Source organism: Stegodyphus dumicola, chromosome 12 (assembly GCF_044657685.1).
Source record: "Stegodyphus dumicola isolate Sdum_Otavi_A_Nest chromosome 12, ASM4465768v1".
Classification (NCBI taxonomy): Eukaryota; Metazoa; Arthropoda; class Arachnida; order Araneae; family Eresidae; genus Stegodyphus; species Stegodyphus dumicola.
The window spans coordinates 62,060,208-62,085,961 of NC_140779.1; the positions used below are offsets into that span (position 1 = coordinate 62,060,208).

Genomic DNA, 25,754 nt, shown 5'->3' on the forward strand with positions numbered 1-25,754 from the left:
TGAACTTGAAAGATCGTTTTGTGATTTTCCGTTAAAGAATTATAAACATCTTCTTTTAAAAGGTTTCGTAATGTTTCTGGAAAGTAAAATCTTAAGGAGTTAATCTTTATATTTATAAATTCTCTTAAGAGTATACAAAATTTATGTAAACTTCTATAATAAATTTATAAAAGTTTTGTCAGATTCATACCTGCAGTGTAAAAGCTTTAGTATTTTTAAAAATTTCACGAACTAACTCATAACTTTACGTTTAATACTAATTGAGCACAAAGCATTGTTATTCTGTTAAAAGAAACAAATATTAGTAACCAGACATCAATACTCCTAAAAACAATATTCCTAAAAACTGAAAAAAAAAGTATCTCTATTTATATATAAATTATTTCCTAGCGTGCAGAATATGGACGATATCAAAGGTTTGAATGCCAAAGAATAGGAGACGAAAACAATGCTTCAGAAAATCGTGAATATTTTCTAATGTGACACTGTATTTTTAAAGGCTTACAAAGAATTATGGAAATGAAATTAAAAAATGTTTTTATTATCCTTTTCTTTCTTAAATGAATTCAAAACAAACTAGCATCTGTAATTTTCAAGTGGAAGTTCACTTTTATAAAGTTTAATTCCCTTTTTTTTCCTTTGAAAAATAATGGTAACTTCTTAAAAAAGATTTCGAAAATATGATTTATTTTCCTTAAAAATTATCTGCATTTTAATATTGGGATTTTGAAATATCTGCTTTAAAACATGCATTTATTTTTTTTAGAATCTGAAACTCAGGCTAACTTAAATTTATATACCTTTAATTGTTCTTCAGAACAATTAAGTGTATCTAGAAAATTAAATCTAGAAAAAATACTGAAGTTAACTGATAAATACTTCTGCAAGCGTACCCACATTCATTTATTCTTGTAGTCATAGAATATTTAAATGTATTAAAATTAAATTTATTGATATTCAAAATTTTAGACAAGCATTCAACCAAGAAATGTCAATGATATGAATGGCATTTTCAAATCCATTTTTGAAATTAATTTTTGGCATTATATGATGATGAAAAAAAATTTAGTTGTAAAATGATACATATTATTTCTTTGGTAATTCTATAAATATATATTTATTTAATATACATTTATTTGCCGTTTAAAGAAAATATTGCCTACATAGCGAAGATCGATTCTGTATAAATTATGTTAATGTTAGATAATTCTATCTAATACTAACATGTTTTCCAATGTTAAGTAACTTATTTTATGTTAATAATAGAAAAACAAAAGTTTTAAACGTTTAACGTCGATTCAGAATTCAAAATTTAAACAAAAAAGTATATTTATATACATATCAAAGCTGTTAGAACAAAAAATTTTAAATTATTTGATTAATCTTTGCGATCGGATTATAAAAATGTAAACACAAACAAAACTAGTTACATACCATATTGCTCGGGTATGGTGGCAACAGATCAGCGAAGTGTGACGTTTCCACTTTCACGCCGGCAGCGACAAAAGAAAGAAATAACGATGACCCACCCCAGGATATGCCGAGGGGGTTGCTCCCCTCCTCACCGCTTGCGCACCCCCTAGCTGGTAAGCGAGGGAAACTCAATTTGTCCCTCTGGATAGAGCTCAGTTTGTTGCGGCATCGTCAACTGGATGCTCAATATCTACAGCTGATTTCTGCCAACTGCGTATTTAACTTTGTAGACGGGCAACAGTTGTATTCTCTGATGTAGAATGCAAACGATCAAGGGATTGAGTTGGATGTAGAACGTTTTCTATTCAAACTTGTGTTTTAAGCAATTTTTTCATCCAACTTTCTATGATCAAAATTTCATGAAATTTGAGGCTTAGTTTTTATATAAGATCTTATTTTACAGCAGATGTAGGATGGAAAGGAAAAATTAAACGCAAAAACGTGATATTTCTTCCTCAAATATGCGGGATGCTTATATTCTTCTCATTAAGGATTTGCATTAGTCCAAAATATTATATCATTTTTAGCAGTCAGTTAGTTCTTTACAAAACGGAAGTTAAGAGTTTTCTTCCAATAATAAAATCTTTATTTCTTGAATTCTTTATTTTAATCTGTTTTCCTCTTTGCTTATACCTGCCGTAGTCTACTTTTTCAAAACATCTTGTTCTTTTGCATGCATGATTATAATGGGAAAAAGACTTCATATCTTTTTATAATTTTCTTTTTTTTTTGATGTAATTACAGCATTAAATATTTCTTCTTTTTTAATAGATAAAGTAATTATATTGAAAATGCTATCTTATAGCATGCAGATACTATCTTGTTCTAAATGTAACAGAGCAGAAGAAATTTATTATTTCAACTTTTGAAAATATAAATTAAATTATATTTTTTAGTATTTGGCACATACTCTTTGTCTATTAAGGAAATATCTATCTGTATTGAAAAACAAAAATGATTTCGAAGTTCAAGATCTCAAGCTAAATGGGCATTTACTTTCCAGGCTAGTTTAATTAATTGTGATTAATTTTTTTTCAAACACCAAAATTTCAAATATTTACATAATGATTCTCACCAACTTCACATCGATGGCATGAAGCACATAGCCAGCCATAAAGAGTAGCTTGATTGCGGACTTCCAAAGAACGGAAAAAAGCTTCTGAATAATTTATATTCTTATCAGGGACAATACGTAACGAATCCTTTCTTAAGCGATTAACAGCCCTGGACCTTTTGTAACGACTCCATCGCCTGCCACTGAAGGTGGAATGAATTTGTAGATGAGGCAAACCTTGCTTGCTGACGGGAGACTTCTAATTTCGCCGAGGGCAGAACAAGTACGAAGATCTGGAGGGGGTTAGAACTCATCTCGCTTTCCCCTTTTGCAAGATGACTCCTGAATTTTCTTCGATCTTAATTTCAGGGTGGGGCAAGTGGCAAGGGTCGGCGAACTTTTATTTACTTTTTTTCTGCAAACTTAGCTTCTAATACCCTATGTATCAATGAATAAATATATAAACAAATTAAATCGCTGCCTCCGAAACACAACAGCAGGCTTTTCATTGAAACTAAATCCGAATGGGAATTGATTTTTATAGCGTTACTTTTGCTTCCTACCTGGTGGATCTTTGGAATGTCGTTCGGCCGTCGCTTATTGGTTCTCGTCATCTTCGTCCACCCCTGACCTCCCGCCTCTTCTGGAGCGTTGTTGTTGTCTTAACTTTGTTACCTGGAGGAGGACATGAAATTAAATTCGTTCGACTGTGCCGAATTCGAATATTTTCTTGATCTCTGACCAAGGCATGACCGTCGGCGGTTTTCTGTGCTTATGAATCAGAAGCTCAATGCTTAGATGGATTGTTTGGGTTTTATCGACGATGCTTTGATTTTAAGAAGCTGCAGGAAAAATATTTCCATTTTTAGCAGACAAATGGTATTGACAATAATTGTAAGAACAGAAAACAATACAAGAGTGGCAAAACAATATAGATTACGAAATGTCCGTGTTTTGGACTATTTTCGCCAAAAGAAATATATATTTATTTTTCAGAAACGAAATAATTTTAAAATTTTTAAAAGTGGTTCCATCTTTGAGTAAGTTTTAATTAGTTAGCATTTTTTGCTAGTTTAAATTCATTAGTTTATCATTAGTTAAAATTATAGTGTTTAACCTTAAAGGGGAAGGGAAAAAAACCTGTGTATTTCTAGAATCATATTTTTAACCCATTTTGTGACTTGTCATAAATAATTAATATCTAATTATTAGTAGTAGTTTAAAAGTAATGATTAATAAACCCTATCAATTTATAACCAATAATTTATTGAATAAACTTTTGGTTACTGATGAAATGTGTACCCCATATAAATAATATTAATAAATTTAATATTAAAAATTATTTAAGAAAGTATAATTTTTTAATACTATTTAACTAACTGGGTTAGGTAAAATTCATCAATGAATGTAGAAACGTTAACATTCATTAATAAAGGTTAAATCTTCTTCTTTTATGCGCTATTTTACTTTACGATAAGCAACTATAAATTTTACAAATTAATGTTTTGGGGGCTTTTTGCTGTTTCAAAGAATAAAATCTTTAATTTACCTTTTAAATTAGGACTGTGCATTGTTTATTAGTGCCAAAAAAAACTGAGAGATTTTAAAAATATATTTACTTCTAAACTCTTTATTTAGTTTTCATTTTTCAAATAAAGCAATTATTCTATATAGAGCGCAGAAACATGAGATATGTATAAACAGTATAATTTAGGTCAAAACTTGTTGTTTTAAAATAAGTCACTCTTCTGAACTGATTACTGCTCAATCCCCAGTCATAATTATAAAAATCTGATGTGGACCTCCCATAACTTCTTTGTACGTGTTTGTGTGTGTATTTAATTATGGCAAAGCACACTAGGGCTATCTGCCTAAGGGGAGGGATGCCTTCGGGGAGGACTTTCTAAGAGAAACTGGGTCGTATACACGTTACACATGGGGAAAATCACGAAGACACCCATGCAGCCAGAATGTTCGCGGGATTCGAACCTCAGACCGAACTAGCAGTGTTAAGCGACTTTACCGCTCGGCCGCTGGTTGGCCCCTTCTTTGCACGGCCGATTAAATTATATGTTTCGTTGCACTTCATTTTCTATTTCCTCGAATTAATCTGACTCATTAAACAATCATTCAAGGCAAGTCGAAAATGACACCAAAAATTTCAAATTTTGAAATTAGATTCCAGCTCAACTTTTGTCATACGGGAGTCAAACGTCTTATAATTTTATTTTTTCGTAACGAGTATAAAACTTTTCTCAAATGTAAGTATAAAAACCAGGAGGTCGTGTTAAAAGTTAGATTTCGCTATTTTTCAAAAACTAATTTTTAAAAATTTGACACTGCCAAAACATGCATAGTTTCGTCATTCAAAACACTTCTGTAATTGGAAGTATATGATTACGACCAACGATTGCGAAAACAAAGGCCGGGTAAGGACTTGTAAACCGAGTAAGAGGGTGAGTACATATGTATATATATATATGTTTGCCGATTGCAATAAAAAAAGAGGAGGGGCACAACTAGGTGTTATAGCAGCCCTCGTATACAAAATTTCAACATTCTACGGCTAATTATTTTTGAGTTATGCGCGATACATACGTACTATGTACGTGTAGACGTCACGAAAAAAATCCATTTTTAAATCTATTTTACAATCTGTTTTGGGAAAATGAATCCTTCATACACACAAGCAAAAACATTGGCCAAATGGATTCGGATACTTCAAAATGGACATTTTAGTTGAAATATGGCACCTGAAATTTTTCGCGATTCCAATACTTCTTTTATTTTATACAAGGGGGTAAAAATTAGCTGTTATTTACATCATGAATATTTTTATAATATTATACAATACATATAATCTGTGAATTGTTTAAACATTTTCAGTACTAGTGTATTAAATAAAAATACATTTTATACGATATATTATGCCTTTTGGCAATGGCATAATCGTCTACTCATATAAACAGTCAATGTAAAACATAAGTGCCTGTCATTTATGAATAAAAACTGCATGTTTGTAAGTTTTTCAGTTTTTGGTCCAAATATCGGAAGTTCTCAAATGTTTAATATACTCAATGTAATTATTCATGCTACAAAAAACTTCTCATTGATTTAATGTAGTTTATTTCAGAATTTTAAAAATTTTATATTCTGCTTCTTTTATTTTTAATGAAAATTAGCGATAATAATAAAAGTATATATAGAAGAAATATTTTAACAAATTGACCATTTTCTTTTAAAGAAACCTATTTATTCACCAGACTCATAAAAAAGAATGAAAGATCATTTAAAATATTGAAAAAAATATCTAAGACTTAAAATAAAGGTGCAATATTTTGAATAATGTTTGAAATTCTGTTCGTTTATATTTTAAAATTAATATTTCTGGTTACTTATGATCCACGCACAATTACCACCAACATTCATTGATCCAATATTTCTAAACCCATAAAAATATCTTCGAAAGAAATGTCAGCTATTGGTACAATCATATGTGGATTAAATTATAGTTTCAATTGAACATGTAATAATTTAATTTCAGTATGTTTGCTAGTATTGTCCATCTATTTATCGCACGAAATACATCATGGGAATTTTTTCTGCGTTTGGACACAGCACACAATAAATTGGGTTATGAGCAATGTCCTGCAAAATCCATTTGGAGGGAATGATCCTGTAGTTGATTCACCTTCCTGCCGCTGATGCTTGATGTATCGCTTCCAAAGAAACTGCTCGTAGACCATTTCGGCAATTGTCATATAGATGCAACTACCGGATGTTTGCTTCCAGTTCAGATCCCAAATGCTGTCAACTGTTCATGAGAAATGAATTTAGCTAGAAATGTTACAACTCTATACATCTTCGCCCTCCCTGCAAGATTTTATACTGGATGTCTATTTTATTTCACATCTATATTTACTCTCACAATTGAAATATTAATGATTTAAAGAGTCCCTTTGCATTAGAAATAAAGGACAATTTGCCATGTTGATAACATATTGCTTACTTATGTACAATGAATATATTTAAAAACCAAGTTGTCATGCAGCTTTATGTAAATGTATGTTCTGCTATAACGCAATCTGAGTAGCTTTAATAATGATGTATTAATTATGTAATAATTATGTAACTATGTCCTAAGCCACAACGGCTGCAATTCTTATAACGTTATTAGGTGGATCTCCTAATGCTAGATAAGCGGGGATACGAGACAATAAACCTAATCTATTGGTAATAGTGTCTTCATCTCCCTCCAGCTGTCAACTGTCTTGAAATGCATTCATTTCAATTGCATAGTAACATTAAACATGAAAACCTCCCAGTTTAAAAGATTGCTGAAATCGTTGAAGACTTAAAGAATTTCTTTGCAGAAACGATTCTTACAGCCAATTGATCTGAATCTGCATGTCATTACAGCAGTAACAGTGAAATACTAGGGCTACTAAAAACACCGGACATGGTTAATCACATTAGCTGAGCTAAATCTGGTACTCATTCCTTTTAAGACATCTCCTTCTGAGCATTTATACACTTATAAGGTATTTCTCCCGCTTTCTTAGCAGGCCTTCGTTGCGTAATGGTCAGCACATTCGGCGCCGGCGAGGTTCGAGTGCCGGAGAGGGCATTGCTCATTTATCACGTCTCCAACATCGAAATAACCTAATGTCTCTACACACTGACATATTAAGTATGCACCTGACTGGAAAGCTCTTTAAGTGTCTTTAATCGTAAGGTGTTTAACACCCTCTCGATTCAATCTAGACTTCCGCACAAGTCAAAATGGCAATCATTTGCATTGGACTTCAGCCTTTGAAATGAAAAATGTATCAGGTTGTCAAATATAGCAAGTGTGGATATGGAAATTCACCGAGAGTTTCGTTTCCACTGAGCTTGCCGAACATTATTACTTTTTCAGACCGCTCTGGTTCGTATTTGTTATGATCAAGCAACTAGATTCCACGCATCCACAAGTAAGGTCTTTGCAATAAACATCTTATCTTAGCCAATAGTGCCTATTCCTGTTTAAAATGAAAAGAGGAATTTTTTTGTGTGCACTACCATTTAATTCAAACAAAACGCCGACATTATCTTGTAACTGTTACTAGCTTTCTTTGGCTTGTCTTGTCGTAGATGCCATTTTCCGAATTGCAGAAATTGCTAGAAAATTTTTCTCAGAAGGAAACCAAGATACATTTTACTCATGGTTCAAATGGTGGAATTAGTGTACAAACAACAAAGGAAAATATTTGAAAAAAAAAAGGAACACCAGATCTAATTCAGATGCATTTTCGAATTTGTTTCTTTCGCTTTATTGTTTCTCATTTTGATCACTGTAGCAGATCTATCTCACATTTTCCTAACAGTGAAGCCAACAGAGAGCAAACGTTCGTTGCAAATGGCAGATAGGTTCATAGCATAGTATTTAGAACTAGCGACAGAACTCTAGTAAACACATTTTTGATGAAAAATAATTATACATACAGAGAGAAACACGTATAATCAATTTTTTCAATTAACAGCTAAACAGATTATTCTAAAATTAAGAGTTCTTATTACTCAAATTATATCAGATTAATTATTTTCCATTGGCACTCATAATTTAATAAAATTGTTTATTGTGTGTTAATCAAGAGTACAAAAAAGAATTAATTATGTTGCCTTAGAAAGCAAAATAAAATTAGTCATTAATTATTTTTATGTTTTTCTAGTACTCCATAATTAATAAAATATTTTGTTAAATTCTGTCAGCGGTATTATAATTAATTAATTTATTATTTCTATTGATATACCTATAAAAAGACACTTCTTACAGTTTGGAAATTAATTGAATTCATATAATACATTTTATAATTATAAAATGAGATAAATAAATATATTTCCTAATAATGTAGCAATTATGATAATATCTGAAGGAGATACTTTCCAAATTTTATTAGTAATTACAAGTTTTGATGTTTATAAAGTAAAACGTAACACCAATTCCTAAATCATTTTCATTTTGCTGCCTGTCCAATCTGCATAGTAATAGACGCCGCATGATAGCTCAGTGAAGCTGTTTATCACACATTTCTAGTTGAAAATTTTATTTATTAATATGCACTGGTTATCATTAATTAAGGAAAAATCACAAATTATCGAATTAAATATAAAGTTACATTTAAAATTTAATGAAACTGATCCACAGTATACAACAGATAGTAAGGTATAAAATAACATGAAAAGAAATTACCAAACAATTATGGTGTTATAGAAATTAGCATATGTACAAAATGAACAAATTGAATGTGTCAGTTTGGTATAGGAAAATTACCTTCAATGTGGAGTATGATCTTCCCTACAAGCAATATAACACAAACAGCGATGTGCGATAATGTCAATAACGCAATCTATCAGTCCTGTACGCGGTGAGAGCCATTGCTCTAGCAAAGCAGTTGCAAGCTTGGCAAGGGTCTGAAGAAGAGGATTGAAAGCTGATATGCGTCTTCCTTCCTAAAGCATCTCAAAATGCTCGATAGGATTCAGGTCTGTTGAACGAGCTGGCCACTTCATACGCTGAACTGTTTGCTGCTGAAGATAATCATCCACGATGCGAGCCCTGTGCGGTCTAGCGTTGCCATCCTGTAGCGGGAAATTATCACCTATTGCCTCGGCATAAAGGCGCAATTAAGCATCAAGGATGTTGCCTCTATAGGCCTGAAAATTCATGGTTCCATGTGGAAAGACATGGAGGCCTGTGCGTCCACCCACAGAGATACCACTCCAAACACGGACTCTGCCTTCTTTGAACGCATCTCTTTCACGGATGTTTGCTGGATGATAAAGGGTTCCAAATTCTCTCCAAATCAAATAACGCCTACTGTCGCTTTGGAGGCTAAATCATAAAGAGAACAGCCCTCCATTGATCAGCTATCCATGGGGCATGTTGACGTGATCCCTTCTATGACGTGACGTGAGCGGCATGCAGATGGCTGATAGCGCCATGTACAGATTTCCTTCATGAAGCCTTCTGTACACGGTTGACGATGACACCAACTTTCCAATAGCTGCCGCAAGGGAGGATCTGAGTTGAGTCGAAGTTGAGGTTCTATTCCTTCTTGCGCATAACAAGAAATATTGGTCATCAGCGCTCGTTGTAGCGGTAGGCCGTCTTTGTCTGAACTTTCTAGACGCCGAATCTGTAGTTAGAAATTGTTGCCAAAGTGTATAAACTGTAGAAAGACTCACATTTAGCCATCTGGCCACTTCTGTCTGACTTTCTTCTGCCTCTAGTCTCTCAAGACCTCTCCATCGAAGTTTACGTATTTGGATTGCAGGCCACTAATTTGCATACTGAAGTTTTACTCAGCAATTTTAATTTAACAACATATTCAAATTTTATACTGATTGGCTTATTTTTGAGCGTGTTATTGCTATTTTTGTGATTTCTCCTTGATTTTTGGAAACCAGTGTATTTAGCGAAATGCAGCATGCTATACTATATTATAATTCATAAAATTTTATATGATGAACTCGACTAATCTAACATTAATACGACATATTAAGTTCATGAAACTTAATAGCCTAATAATACCTTTTGAATATTATTAGACTCGATATACAGATAAAGAATACAAGAAATTTTCTTTATATTAAATAAAATCAAAATGACGTTACAATATATTTTATTCAGAATTAAAAGAAATATTTCGAATAATATTACAAAACATTGCCGGGTTTGAACTTAATTATTATGCCAATTCCGTTGTGCCTGCATTTTTCTTTCTTTATAATTAACTACAGCCCTTTTCTCAATTTATTTCTTGCTAAGTGAACTCAAAAATATGTTTTTTCAAAAATCATGAAACTAATTAAATTTCGAAATGACTCTGTCAAAGAAATGCTTGAGAAGTAACGCCCTTAGAAAATAATTGCAGAATTATTGATAATTCAAGCAGCAAAAAATATTCCAAACTATGGATTTTTTCCCTCTAGTAACAAGCATTTTTCAAATGAATATTATCTTACAGCAATGATATTTCTAAATCATTTTTCAGAATTATTTCATTTCATAATTCCTAATGATGTTTAAATTATTCAAGAGAAGCAAGTATATCACTCTTTATTATCTTCAAGAAATAGGTGGAAGTTTAGTTCTTTGAATATTATACATATTTTACGCTACCGACATATATTTTAGAAACCGCGTTTCTAAATTCATGAATAATACATTTTAATTTAAAAAATTATATTTTTCTTACACAAATTATTTCTAAATATAATAAGAAATGGTACTGCCTTAAATAAAATATAAAGGCATGAAGTGACTCATAGAAGATCACCAAGTGCTTAGAACCAAATTGAAAACAAAATTAAGTTTATAAAATTATCATAAAATTAAATATTTTGGATAAAATTAGAGCAGAACTAAAACCCCTTAAACTTTACATATATACTATATCTAAATTTGGAGTTCATTGCAAAAATAAATCTATATAAGCCTATAAGCCTGAAAATCTCTATAAGCCTGAAAATTCATGGTTCCATGTGGAAAGACATGGAGGCCTGTGCGCCTCCATGTCTTTAGCTATCAAATTTATTCTATAGCTATCAAATTTAAATATTTATTATGGGACTTTATATGAACGCCGGGAAAAAGCGATTAAAAAAAATAAGTTCTATTGAGTATATTTACATGCATGAAAATCGTTTTACTTTTCTGTAAGAACACAAACGTGTAGGAATTAATTGCACATTCATCCTTTTTACTTCCTTGCACGAAGTAAAGGAAGTATTGTTATCGCGAAAATTTACGGGTACCATATTTACACGAAAATATATATTTGACCGTTATCGAATGCAATTTAACGCTGTTTTTTGAGGGATACCTAGACGTAAGGGAAAAATAAAGGACTCTTTTTCCCAAACCGATTGTAAAATTGATTCAGAAGAGATATTTTTCGTGACGTCTGTACGTACGTACGTATCTCCCATAACTCAAAAACCAGTAGCCTTAGCGCGTTGAAAAATTTTGTATATAGGACTGCTATAGCATGTAGTTGTGCATCTCCCTCTTTGATCGCAATCGGCAGAACCAAAAATATATAAATATATATATAAAGTAGGAAGTTTAGAACTAATTGTAACGTCAGGACACCCGTGTCGGGTGAAAGAAAGACAGGTTGTCTTTTAAATTATTTATTTGATAAACTAAAATAGATTTCTTGATTAAAACATAAAAATAAACTGATCATTACAGCCCTAAATCATACAATATCCGCTAACGCAGATTGGACGCAAAAAAGCGTCCTTTTTACTGTAGTTACAGCATAAAAAATACTATTGTTCTACAGAAACCACTGGCGTGGTTTAGAACGTAAAAGATGCGTCCTGTCACCTCAAAATCACATGAAGAACTCTTACACAAAGATTTCACTCGTTTTCTTATCTGCGAAGAGAAGTATAATTAGTTCCTTGTGTCTGGAAACTCCCAGGGGGTTTTATCTGCAGTCCTGCTTTTTGCAGGTATGGTCCATTTCGTCCGCGAACAAAACAGGAAGTTATAATTCAGCACCGGTGCCCGCGGGGGTGCTAGTAGCTGTAACGTCACACTAATGTTTCATAAAGACCAAAAATATTTTGAAATTCATATTTAATGCTAGGTGTATTTATATTTTAGCTAATATTAGGCGCATTTAAATGTTGTTACTTTCGTTTATTTAAGGAACGTAAGTAACAAAAATTTAAATAGCAATTACGTAAGTAACAAAATTTATTTACGTTACGTTTATTTACGAAAATACTAAGCACACACACACATATATATATATATATTACTCGGCTCAGGGAATTACGTACGTGTGTATGTATCTCGCATAATTCAAAAACGAGTAGAGTCATAACGTTGAAATTTATATATATATGTATCTCCTCTGTTACTCGGCTCGCTGACCCAGTTTTTCTATTCTTATATGTTGGTAAATTTTACTTTTTTTGCTTTAAAAATGATTGAATTATGCTGTTCTTATGTTTCCGTTAATTAATAATCCATTAAGGTTTTTATGCCTTTAGTTATTCTGAAAGGAATAGTGGTAGAATTATCAAAAATCTAAAATTTGTTTAAATGCGGCTAAGCCTAACGAAGCAGCCATATTTGTTTACATTTGAAACTTCAGAGAATAGTGAATTAAGTCAGTTTCTGCAACTTCAGTGACTTTTGGCTGAGTGGATACATACAGCAATATTATTAAATGTATTTGAAATTTGTCTTTAGATTTGATAGCAAGAGTTCTATGCATGAAAATTAATTTAAAAAATAGAATCTGAAAGATCTCAGATTTTACATTATGCCCAAACGGGTGTTATTTTCATTTACAGACACATACACATTTCGAAAGCATTTGGGCTAACGCCACATTGAGCTAAAAATATTTAAAAACAGCATATCTTTAGAATTTCCAACTGGCGCGCTGAAGTTAAAAATGTTTGATTCTCTACAGTGTTGCCGCTGCTCTCTTTAAAATTATTGATTTCTTTTAATCAAATAATCTTTAAAGGTTTACGAAATATGAAATAAACAATAAAACAGATTCCAATTTCGGGCTTCCAGGTGTCCATATTCGGGTGGAGGACTATATTATTCAAAATTTAATGACTCTAGGTACCGTTGTTTTTTCACAATGCGAGAAACATACATATATTCATGTAGATTCTTTTTTATTTTCTTTAAATATAATACAGGGTAATAATATTTGGTGGCAACAATTTGAAAAGTGATTGAGATATTTAAAATGATTCCACGCAAAATGCATTTTGAGACTAATAGTCCTTCAGGGTTATTAGTTTCGTCTTATTGATTCACGCAAAGGATAAAGTAAGAACTCTTACAATGAAACCCCAAATTTTTTTAAGGTTAACTTACAAATTTAAATTATAGAATACTGTGTAGGTATTTAATTTTGAAACTTCCCTACTTGTACATTATTATACTTGCATTTCCATTTACAAGCTTACTAAGGATGTAACATACAGAAATATTTCTTAGTTTTGTTTACGTAGACTATTACATAGCTGCAGTGTCATGCAATTGCTTCAAATATAATGCCGGTTTTATGAAAATTTTCTTTCTTGCTTTGCAAACTTTCTTTTTAGCCCAAAGGGCGTTAGCCCAGAACGTCTATTAATTTCGTTCGGATATTTTGTGGCGTTTCACTATAAACAGCGTTTCACTTTTCAAATTGTTGCTACTAAATATTAAACCTCTGTATTACATTTAAAGAAATTAATTCATGAAAAATCTGCATATATGGTTCTCGAGTTATGATAAAACAACGGTAGCTGGAGTCGTCAAATTTTGAATAACGTAATCCTCCACCCGAATATGAGCATCTGGAGGCCCAAATTTGGAATTTCTTTTATTATCTATTTCATATTTTGTAAAGCATCTATAAGTTTTTTATTAAGAAACTCAACGGTTTCAAAGCGAGCAATGGTAACACTGTACAAAAAAAAAAAAAAAAAAAAAAAAAAAAATATTATCTCCAGCCCGCGAGACTGTGTATCGGAAATTCTAAAGATATGGTCATTTTAAATTATTTTGTGATACTGCTGTTGAATTGAATAAAAAATCTGAAGTACTAATTTTCAGGTTTTTAAATTTTTTTAATCTATTTTTTTATTTTATCTTTACTTTTAGACTCCAAATCTGAGTGCGTTCTGATACATGATTCTTTACTGAATTAAAAAGAAATATATTGAATTTTACAGATAAAAGTGCAACTTTATAATAGAAAGGGTCATTGAAATAATCACGTGGTTTAGAAAAAGCTCTTTGAAAAATATCGGCTGCTTATAATTCTCTGTATTCGGAGCAAATTTCATTAATCATGGATGTCTACCTCTTAGGAACTCAGAAGAAAGGGGAAAGGGATATCCTAATCTTCGCACTTAATACGTAATGAGCATTCACTTGCGCTGAAATTTATGGTAATTTTAAAAGTCGTAAAGATAGTAACGTTTATTTTCTTGAAAGGATAATGTTACCTGATAAGAAGTAAAAGGTATATTCAACGTGACTTATCTTTGAAATTAATGCTAGTGTTTTGATTGTTTCATTCGCAAAAGAATAGATTATATTTAATTGCAGCTGATTTTCCTCTCGTTAAATGTTTTATGGATGAATCTACGATAATTGCTTTTTAATTTGCTTCCTTTATTTTCTGTATAATGCAGATCGAAAAGGGGGGCTAAAACCAGTATTTTCTTTTGTATTACTCGTAGCATACATTTTCAGTAACAAAAACTTTAAAAGAAATTATAAAACTTTATGAAAGCTATTTCAACCTTGTAGTTACAACGGTTCGATAAAGATAAAATCTGTATTTTTTTTTTTTTTTTGTTACCCGTGACGAAAAAAATTTGAAAAGTAAATTTCGAAACGTGGTTATTACGCTTTACATGTAAATTTTGAAAAGATGTTCGAAAATGAAATAAGCGGCATGGGTCATTTCTAGATGCCTGTTACCTAACCAAAATGCCTTACCAGCGGCCGAGCGATAAAGTCGCTGAGTACTGGTAGTTCGGTTGGAGATTCGAATCCCGCGAACAGACTGACTACATGACACTACGTGAACGGACTAACTATTTCGCAGTTTTTCTCATGTGTAGCATGTATACGAGGCACTTTCTCTTAAAAAGTATTTCACTATGCCAGAAACGTACGTACATTCATGCAGATTCTTCATTATTTATTTTCTTTAAATATAATGCAGGGCTCTAATATTTGGGGCAACAATTTGAAAAATAAAACGTCGTTAACGAAAAATATCAAAAAGAAGTTATTAGCCCTTCTGGGCAATTTGCTCCATAGGGCTAATAAATTTTTGCAATGTGAAATAAAAGTGCAGTCGTTCTAGTGCATTTTCTTGTTGGTAATTAGATTGGTATGGTTGATAAGTGAAGCTTATGCATACTTAACGCAGAAGTTAAAAATAGGTTTTAACGATGTAATAAATAGTCGCATAATGGTACACTAAATAGCATTAAGGTTTCATTTATTAGGATTTGCTGCTTAAAATACAACTATATAATTCTTGAGCTATAATTACTACAACTTAAAATAACTAATTAGTATATGAATTAAAAATGCTCATTATACAATAAATATAAAAGAAATTTCTCAGATATATCTATTTTCCGTACAATAAACAATTTTGCATTAGAAACATTTAAGCACTTTAGTTGCAAAGATATAGTTTTGTAATTCTTTTATTGAGAAAGAATTTACATTAAACAGAGGTAAATTGCAAAGGCATTTCAATGTTTTCTTAAAAGTTCGGAGTCTTTTAATGAAAGCTTAAAAGAAAATAGACGTTTCTAACGAAAATACGCTTGCATATCCAGAATCAAGAGGGGGGGAAAAAAAGAAAGCATATTTTCAGTTACTTTCTGAAATGCTGATTACATTTGTAAAAAAAAAAAAAAAAAAAAATTAAAACTCAACCTTGATTAAGTATCTTTTCTTCTTTTTTTATTGTTATTATTATTTCAATTACAACTAGATTCTTTAATCTGTTTAAAATCCGACTTCTAGTTGCTACCCTGGGGGCATTACGGGGAGAAAGACACACAAGAGCAACTCTCAGCGAAAAGTGAAGAGAAAACTTTTACTTTTGGTGCGGTGGCGCCCTCTGTTAGACGATAATGAAAAGCTTTCTGGTGTGACGTCATAAATGCTTTAATTGACTGAAAATTTATTCAAGACCCAAAATTGAAAAATTTAGATTGAGTGTTTTATAAATTAAATATCATAAATTACACAATTTGTTACACAAATCGAAACAAAAGTGATCGTAGGTTTGAAGAGCAAATTTTGGATTCGGAATAATGTTATTACCTGTGTAAATGTCATGAGAAATTCATTAAGCACATGAAATATTTTTTTCTATAATTTGTAATAAAAGCTAATGTAATATCATAATTTTATTTATTATTTGAGTTAAAAAGTACTTTCATACATTTCATAAAATATTTCATAAAATATTATTCTGCATTTCATAAAATATGCGAAAGAAATTAATTTAAAGTTCAGATTTTTTGCGTGATCATATTACCTAGCTCGTTATGCTTACGTCTGAACTATATATGGAAAAAATCTGATGTGTACACCACATGACTTCCTTGTATTGTAATATTAAATTATACGCTTTTTTTTTTTTTTTTTTTTTTCATTTCATTTAAACTTATTGGATTGAAGAATTAAATCTACTTCGCCGACAGCGCATAAACCACAATAGAATAAATGCATTCTTTAAAATTCACTCTAGTATTTGTTTACCATAGCGACACTCTGGCGCTAGATTCACTTAACAGTATTAATAATTATATAACAGTTAACTTATATAATAATTATATAACGGAAACTAAGTTAACTGTTATATAATCCAATAATTATATAACAGTTAACTTATATATTTCGTTCATATTATAACTCATAATGCACAAAATTTATATCATTTAAAGAATAGAATTATCTAATCGTCATGAAAATAATTGCAAATATATAGCTAGTGTCATTAAATTGATTTTCATATAACAATTTTATTTTTAGCTTCAAATATATATCAATATTTCGATATATATATTTTTAGCTTCAAATATATATCAATATTTCGATATATATATTTTTAGCTTCAAATATATATCAATATTTCGATATATATTTTTAGCTTCAAATATATATCAATATTTCGATATATATTTTTAGCTATATATATCAATATTTCGATATAGAGATATTCCTTTATAAGGTCTATATATAGAAGAAATATAAGATAAATGCATTTTATATTTAAACAGAAAATACTTAAAAGATGTTGAAGAAGGGAGTTCGATCAGTTTTACAAAGCCTAAGAGTATGATAATCGGTAATCTTTCAAAGCCTAAATAGCTACTGATATGAATTCCTACCCAAATTCTGAGTGGATTCATATAGAGGTAGGTAATTGCGAATCTTATGTCTGTTGCAAGACAACTAATTTTGATCTAAAAATTGTACTTAAAATCCCGCTTTACGCAATGATGTCATTAAAAAAAAACATTGATGGAAAAATAAAGAAAGAGAAGTTTCGGTTTTTTTTTCACACTGGCAAAATGGTATCATCGCATTTCGAAACTTTAAGTTTAAAAAATGATAGTTAAAAAGTTCCAAATTTCCAATTTTTAAGAATCATTAAAAAAGTGTTTTGAGTACCCAATGCTCCTCAAAAGTCTAATATCTCTACGTATCCGATAATAATAAAAGTGCTATCTGAACATTTGTAGATTTTTGCATGATATGCATTGTACCTATCAGTAAATGAAAATATTTTTATCTTTGAAAGTCACATTGATTTTATTATGAACGTCTTTTGATTATTAAACTGCAATTTCTAACTTATGGTCTCACTGCAAATAAAATATTCCATTAGATACTGTATAAAAATTATGGCTAAATGGAAGGTAAATAGTTAAAGAAATCGAGTTCTTTGTAATATTGACTATAAATATCTTGCTGATGCAATGGTTAAAGACGGTTTTTGAGCCAAGTAAAACGAGCAGTTAAAAACATTAAACATAAACATAATTGAATCTCTTAAAAACAGTTATGCTTTTTCACAATTTTAATCTCTTAACATTCATGTAATTGTAGTATAGAATTCCGGCGGATAATGAATATGAATACAGAAACTTCAAGCAATAGTTTTTATTCAGTCCTTATACAGACTTTTCGGACATTTTAGACGCTTTTTACTTTCTTGTACGAAGTAAAAAGGAAGTATTGTAATCGCGAAAAGTTTCAGGCAGCATATTTCAACGAAAATATCCATTTTGACCGCTATCGAATGCAATTTAACGATGTTTTTGCGTGATGTCTGTACGTAAGGACAAAATAGAAGATTCTTTTTCTCCAAAAAAATTATAAAACTGCTTTAAAATGAATTCTGAAGAGAATTTTTCGTGGCGTCTGTGCGAACGTATGTACGTACGTACGTATCTCGCATAACTCAAAAACGATTAGCCTCAGAACGTTGAAATTTTGTATACAGGACTATTATAACATGTAGATGTGCACCTCGTATTTTGGCTGCAATCGGCCGCGCCAAACGTATATAAATATATTTATATATATATCTACTCTGTTACCCAGCTCAGTGATCTCAGTTTCTTTACTCTTATATGTTTGTAAATTGTACATTTTTTGCTTTAAAAATGATTGAATTATGTTGTTCTTATCTTCCGGTTGAGGGTTTTATGCCTTTAGTAAATCTGTATGCAATATTTTTAGAATTATCAACAATTTTAAAGTTGTTTAAGTGCCGCTAAACGTAATAATTTTTTTGATGGCGGCCATTGCTTGTTTACATTTGAAACAGCAGAGTTGTGGATTTGTTGCCAATCTAGAGAAACGTAACTTCACAACAACAAAGATAACGCCTTCATTTATTATTGCGAATTAAATCATGCTTAATCCTTTCTGGAATTTTTTCGAGGAAATAAGTGTTTAAGATTTACTTCGCAATTTTTAATACAGATATTTTGAGTTTTTATGTATTTATGCCTTGTCGCGAAGTGAGAACTGAATTAATTGAATGAGAAATACTCAATCGTCTGTGAAAAACTGTTTCTTTTTTTGTTTTGTTTGCTTAATTTCTTTTATACATCGTTCTAGCTTTATTATAGTATTTGAATAGAACAGGTGGCAACGATTAGATAATTCTTTAAATGATATAAATTTTGTGCATTCTGAGTTATAATATGAACGAAATATAATACTGTTAATTGAACCTAGCGCCAGAGTGTCGCTATGGTAAACAAATATAGTGAATTTTAAAGAATGCATTTATTCTACTGTGGTTTATGCACTGTCGGCGTAGTAGATTTAATTAAATCCAATAAGTTTAAACGAAATGCAAGAAAAAATGCGTATAATTTAATATTCCGTACAAGGAAGTCATGTGGTGTACACATCAGATTTTTTTTCCTGTAGAAACAATGGTCTTCTTTGAATTTTTTTTTTTTTTTCCAAACTATATTTTTGAAAGCATAAATTATCGTCCGCTACTTGACAGCTTTATTTTCATGCAAAATGGTGCTTTTAAAGAAGCAGTGGATGTAATGCTATGTTTGTCCGTTTTTCCTAAGAAATTTATTCGTATCTAGTTACTAAAAAACGCTGTGAAAGCCAAGATTTTTCGATATCTATAGCATCGATAGATAATATTATCAACAAGAAAGAGAAAAAAAGTCAGAGTTTGGCTTCAAGTGGAAAAATTGTTCCAAGTACATATCCAAAATAAAAACGGAATGTTTCAAATGTTGCAAAGGTAAGATCTTCAGTGTTAAAAGAAAATCCGCAAGTCAAAGGATATTTTCAAAATCATTAAAATAATCAGTGTCAACTATAAACAAAGTGATTAACGCTCTTAAAAAGGCGAAACATTATGATTTGCATCGTTCTTTCTCCACGACATACCGCCGAAAGCAGAACGCGCTACAGAATTCTTAATGAGAAGTATTTAACCGAACAGAAATGGAATAATGTTGTCACAATAGATGAATCTTGAGGTTGTATGTAAGTGACTGTAATAAAAGAAACCGGTTTATTATCATAGGAGAAAAAAATCTTTAGAAATGATTAAAAAAGTCTAAATTTTTCAAAAAGATTAATGATTGTTGTTATTTTTTCATATAATGGCAAATTAAAAATGAAACGAGAGAAAAAATACATTAACATCAGCTCTGCATATTATCAGAAACATATATTGTACCTAATTTTTAAATATGAAATATGCTTTTGGACTTTTAAAAAGCGGATTATTCAAACGTCGTCTTGCAGCCTTTTTTGGGCTTTGGAAAGCTGTTCAAGAGGAATGGGATAAAATACTCTTCCAGTATAACGAAAGCCAGTATTATCTTATCTTGGAAATTACGGGGTAAAAAGATAGTGAAGAATAAGGGTTATCAAACGGAACATTTAAAATACAAACTTAGGCAAAATATTTCTGTAAATACGATGAAAATCGTCTAAAAATGTGCAAACAGCCTCTATATTTACACTATTATATGTTTTGCAATGAATTTCAGATATTGTTTCATTTTTAAAAATTTTATTAAAGAGATCAAAATGTATATCTGAGAACAAACTCGAGTTGTATTCACGAAATATATTTGGAGTCTTATACTAATTATTATCTAAACCTGATTATTATCACCATGATTATTATTACCATTCATCATTTCAATCTTCTAATTATTATCTACATGGCAACAGGCTGCTTAGCCATGGACTGACAGACATGCGAAAAACCATTTCTCTCTTCTAATATATTCTTCTAATAGAATTTTCTCTTCTAATATATTTAAAATATTAGGCATATTTTAAAATTTTATTAACATTTACTAGATTTTACTCCTACATAATATTTTAGGATTATTGCTATTTGGCATTTGCTTTTAATTGCCGAAAGGTTATCCATTCTTGTTCCGTTAATTCATATTCGAAGCTGACTAAGTATCGTCGTATGCCGCCCATGTATTTTCAATGTAGTGTTTATTTTAGGTGTCTTTTTCTCCATTGAAACATTTCGAAATGGTAAAATTTTGTATGAATATCAAGAAAGGACATTATGATGGAACATAATTGCTAATGCCTCACCTAAGAAACTATTCCCCACAAAAGTCAAAATACTTTTACAAGTAATATTCCAATAACTTCTTTATTGGAATATAATATACGTAAGTAATGTAATAATGCAAATAATGATTAAATGTAAGTAATGGTTTTCATCTCTTTGAAGTTCAAAATAAGATATAAATAAAATTATTTCTTAAAATTAAACCATTTTTCTAAGCTATTTCCTGTGTTTTCGAATGAATGAGTTTTCATGCATAATCATTTTCATTAAATTTCATTATGTTTTTCAGTTTATTTCTCAGTTGTAGAAAACCTCTTGACAAACGATATTAGTTGAATGTAGGAATAAACGTTTCAATTTATTATAAAACTAGCAAATGTCTTAACTTCATTAAACAGGTTATGCAGTTTATTTTTAAATGAAAAAATGGCGAGTTATATAATCAGGAAATTTTAAGGAAGGAAGAATGCAACCAAAACACGCATACACATTTTAACAACTGATAATTCGTTAATTTTTGTCTTCTCAAGCTTAACTGGTTTATTTATTACATTGGATGGAGCTAAACAAAGCTTTTAAAGACAATTTATCCTGAAATACTATTCTATGTTTGAAAATGCTGTTAAAGATACTGTAGGAGAAAAATTAAATACTTACGTTGTAGAGACATTAGGTATTTTTAGAAGCAGGTAGGATGAAAAATTAACAAACGCCTTCGCCGGAAATCGAACCACGGACCTCTGGAATATCGGCCCAGCGTGCAGAACCACTACACCACGAAGGCACGCCAAGAATGTGGGAGAAATACCTTATATACTTCCCCTTTTAAAGGGCGACTGGGGTAGTTAGGGGACCCAGTCGCCAAATCCTGGGTGTGGAGAATCCTCATCCAACACCCTTTTAGTTCGGGCACCACTGTAGTGACATTAGGTATATTGGAAAAGCCGGAGAGAGGAAAAATTAGCAAACGCCTTCGCCGGGAATCGAACCACGGACCTCTGGAATACCGTCCCAGCGTGCAGAAGCACTACACAACGAAGGCACGCTAGAAAGGCGTGAAAAATACCTTATATACTCCCCCTTTTAAAGGGCGACTGGGGTTTTTAGGGGACCCAATCACCAAATCCTGGGTGTGGAGATTCATCATCCACGACCCTTTTAGTTCAGGCGCCACTGTAGAGACATTAGGTATTTTTAGAAGCAGGCAGGATGAAAAATTAACAAACGCCTTCGTCGGAAATCGAACCACGGACCTTGGAATACCGGCCCAGCGTGCAGAACCACTACACCCCGAAGGCAAGCCAAGAATGCGGGAGAAATATCTTATAACGTCACTAGCCTCAGGCTAATTTACAGGCTAATATTTAGAGGTAAATTTAGAGCAACATAAATCGTTCAGAACGTCCTCATAAACATTCTGGCATGCACAATAATCATTGTGAGTTGAATAGGGCAGGAGCTGATGAAAACATATAGCTGCAATTGGAAAATGTACTAAAGGCAGAAGCTGTGAGAGATGAATTTCATAGTTACATTTTAGAGCATTGTATTTTGAAACACTGTCGTCGAAACACTGCCTTTGCGCTCTAAAAATAATCCATATTATCAGCGAACATAATACGAAGAGTGAAGTTTCGCAATGGAATTATTACTTTTCATTTAAACAAGTAAATTTCGCAAATTATTAAAATGTACTGAGAATACACATTTACCAACGAAAAAAATGTTTGGGAGAGATGAGGCTGCATTTAAAAACATGCATTGGTAAAAGAGTTTTTGTTTGAGCAGATTACTTCAAAATTTGAATGTAAAACTTGTTTCAATAAATACTGACTTTTATGAATGTTTTAAATATATTTACATTTTTGACACATCCAAGAATCTGTAAAACAAGTTCGGAAAAAAAATGGGTGCGCCCAGGCGGGAATTTGGTTAGTCACACTGACTGCCGTACTGAAAGGCCCGGGTAAGGCATGGATGCAGTTTGTCTGTCACTTCATAGGATGCAACAGTGGCTTACATAGTAGGTGCCTCCATAATAATATGACCGCCTCTTCCGGTCTTATGGCTAGAGCCTATAAACGGCTACAATCTGCCAGATGGAAGAAAAAAATGTGTTTTTTAAATTAATGTCCAAACGTGAAATATGCAATAAAAATTTTCCTTTGAATGTACAGCTGAATGTAAAATTTTGCTGAATATTTCGTCAATTAAATTAAAAATATATAACATTATATTGTAAAGAATAAATGCATTTTCCCCGTGTAAATCTTCGAAAGTTATGTTGCCTGTGAAGTTGTTTTTGTTGTGTTTAATTCCGTTCTGCTGGAAAGCTCAATTCCAGTATTTTAAACGTTATTACTATAACTCAAACTAAAATTTTTATTTACGTCAGATCGTCGAACTGCGCATGAGAATTTAGTTTTAGCCTAATGTATGAAGCAAAAAGAGACTTTTCTTGTACTTTCCATCCTACAATAATTTAAAACTGTTCATATTTACTTTTACTTTTTGTCAGATATTAAGTTTTAAAAAGTTAGCTTGAGTATTGAGTAAAATGAGCTTAACCAAGACACGTTAGTTTAAAGTTTCAAAAGGAAAAATGATTTTTACTTTTACCAAAATATATAATGTAGCGTTAAAAATAAATTTTATTAAACACAATAATACTACAGACGTTCATTCGGATTATAAACCGGATACTGTTAACTAAAGGCATTTCACATTTTATCAATGAAACACATTAATAAGGTTTAAGAAATGTGGCGTTCCGATGCTTTTGCTTTCAAATTTCTTACAGTATTATAAACAAATATATTTGTAAACTGATAGATAAGTTAACGATTTATGTCACGTTAAATGGCAACACTTTGCAAATTATCTATTTTACAGGAAGCGTGAGGAAAAAACTGAAGTTTATGTGATTGCAAGGGCAAGGTTATGAAATAAAGTGAATAACGTAACGTAACGTGATAACACGGTAACGTAACGTGATGGCGAAAACTTTGGTAAAACCCAATAAAACACATTTAAATGATTTCTAGAACGATATTATCTTTTTATTTATTTGGGGATACTGCAAATGTTCTAATAGTAAATGGATAATTAAACACACACACAAAAAAAAAAAAAAAAAAAACTACCTAAAAGGCTCAATTTCTTAATAAATATACTTCAGTAACTCAGCACTGACAGGTTTTATGGACTATGAATTACATAATTGGATATCAAAATAAACCGCCTATTGAGCCACAGATGTCAGCTCCTATGAGCCCCATTGAAAGAGCCCCGTCGTGGAGCAGTCCGGATACACCTTTTTTAAGGGGGATCTTCCTAACAGGATCTGCCTCCACACCTTGTTATTTGCGCCTTTTTCGCGCTCTGTCGCATCTGGGATTCGCGTCGCTGGCTTAATTCGGTAAGAGACATCTGTGCTGTGATCCCTGGGAAAAAGGGATTTGCTGGGTGGGGATCAGGATCAAATGAGCAATCCAATTGACGGCGGGATGGACTTAGAAGGGGGGCTACTTGAGGACCCACCATATGTAACGCAATGAAATGTAACCAAAAAGTAAATAAAAAAGGGAAGCATGTTTTCTGTACGATAGTTTTCATTATTTTTACTTTTTAACTACCGTTAAATAAAATACTCTATATTAAGCAAACTTGATTTTCTTAAATTTAATATGCGAATCAGAAAGGGCCCATTTGTCGCCCTTTAATACCTTTTTCCAGCCAGCAGAAAGACTACCAAAACTGATTATTCTTAGTACAACTGTTACTTATTATAGACTTCGGCTGCGTACTCTCATACTTGTAATCATTTTTAGACCAAAGGAGAGTTAGTTCAGCACAGCTATTAGTCTCGAATTGGGATTTTGCGTTGAATCGCTATAAAAGTTTAAATCACTTTAATTATTGCTACCAAGTATTACGTCCCTGTATTATATTTAAAGAAATAAAATAATGAAGAGTTTGCATGAATGTATGCATGTTTTTCGCATTGTGAAAAAACAACGGTATCTAAAGTCATCAAATTTTGAATAATATAGTCCTCCACCCGAGTATGGACGCTTGGACACCCGAATCTTGCCTTTGTTTTATTATTTATTTCATATTTTTAAAATGTCTGACAAATCTTTGATTAAAAAACTGAATGATTTCAAAGCGAACAGTGGCAACACTATACGGAAAAAAAAACATTTTGATCTCCAGTGCGCGAAACTCTCTGTCGGAAATTCTAAAGAAAAGCTGTTTTTAAATATTTGATTGTATATTTTTAATTATGTCAAACTTTAACGAGTTTTTGATTAAATCACTCAAGGATTTCAAAGCGAGTGATGCCGACACTGTACGAAAAAAAAAAGAGATTTTTATCTCCAGCGCGAGAGACTGCCTATCGAGAATTCTAAACATAGGATCATTTTAAATATTTTTAGCCCAAAGGAACATTATCCCAAATGCTCTCGAAACCTGTATGTGTATGTAAATGAAACAAATGTTCCTTTGGGCGTAATATAAAATCTGAAAGATTTCAGATTTTTTTAGATAATTTTTCAATACTTATTTTAAAT

General features: G+C 31.5%; 1 protein-coding gene across 3 annotated transcripts in view; it reads right to left on the minus strand.

Annotated features, from left to right (window-relative positions):
* LOC118191712 (transcription factor AP-2-epsilon-like) overlaps window positions 1-25,754 on the minus strand; it is a 357,763-nt gene that overhangs the window by 260,260 nt on the left and 71,749 nt on the right. Inside the window, exon 1 of one of the 3 annotated variants that reach the window (XM_085827756.1) lies at window positions 1,435-3,053. The exons of 1 other annotated variant lie outside the window; for it this stretch is intronic. In XM_085827756.1, the coding sequence (XP_085683882.1) occupies window positions 1,435-1,437 (3 nt within the window). In that variant the 5' untranslated portion in view covers window positions 1,438-3,053. Of the gene's footprint in view, window positions 1-1,434; window positions 3,054-25,754 lie in introns of those variants that run through there. One more of the 3 variants, XM_085827758.1, reaches the window with a different exon arrangement.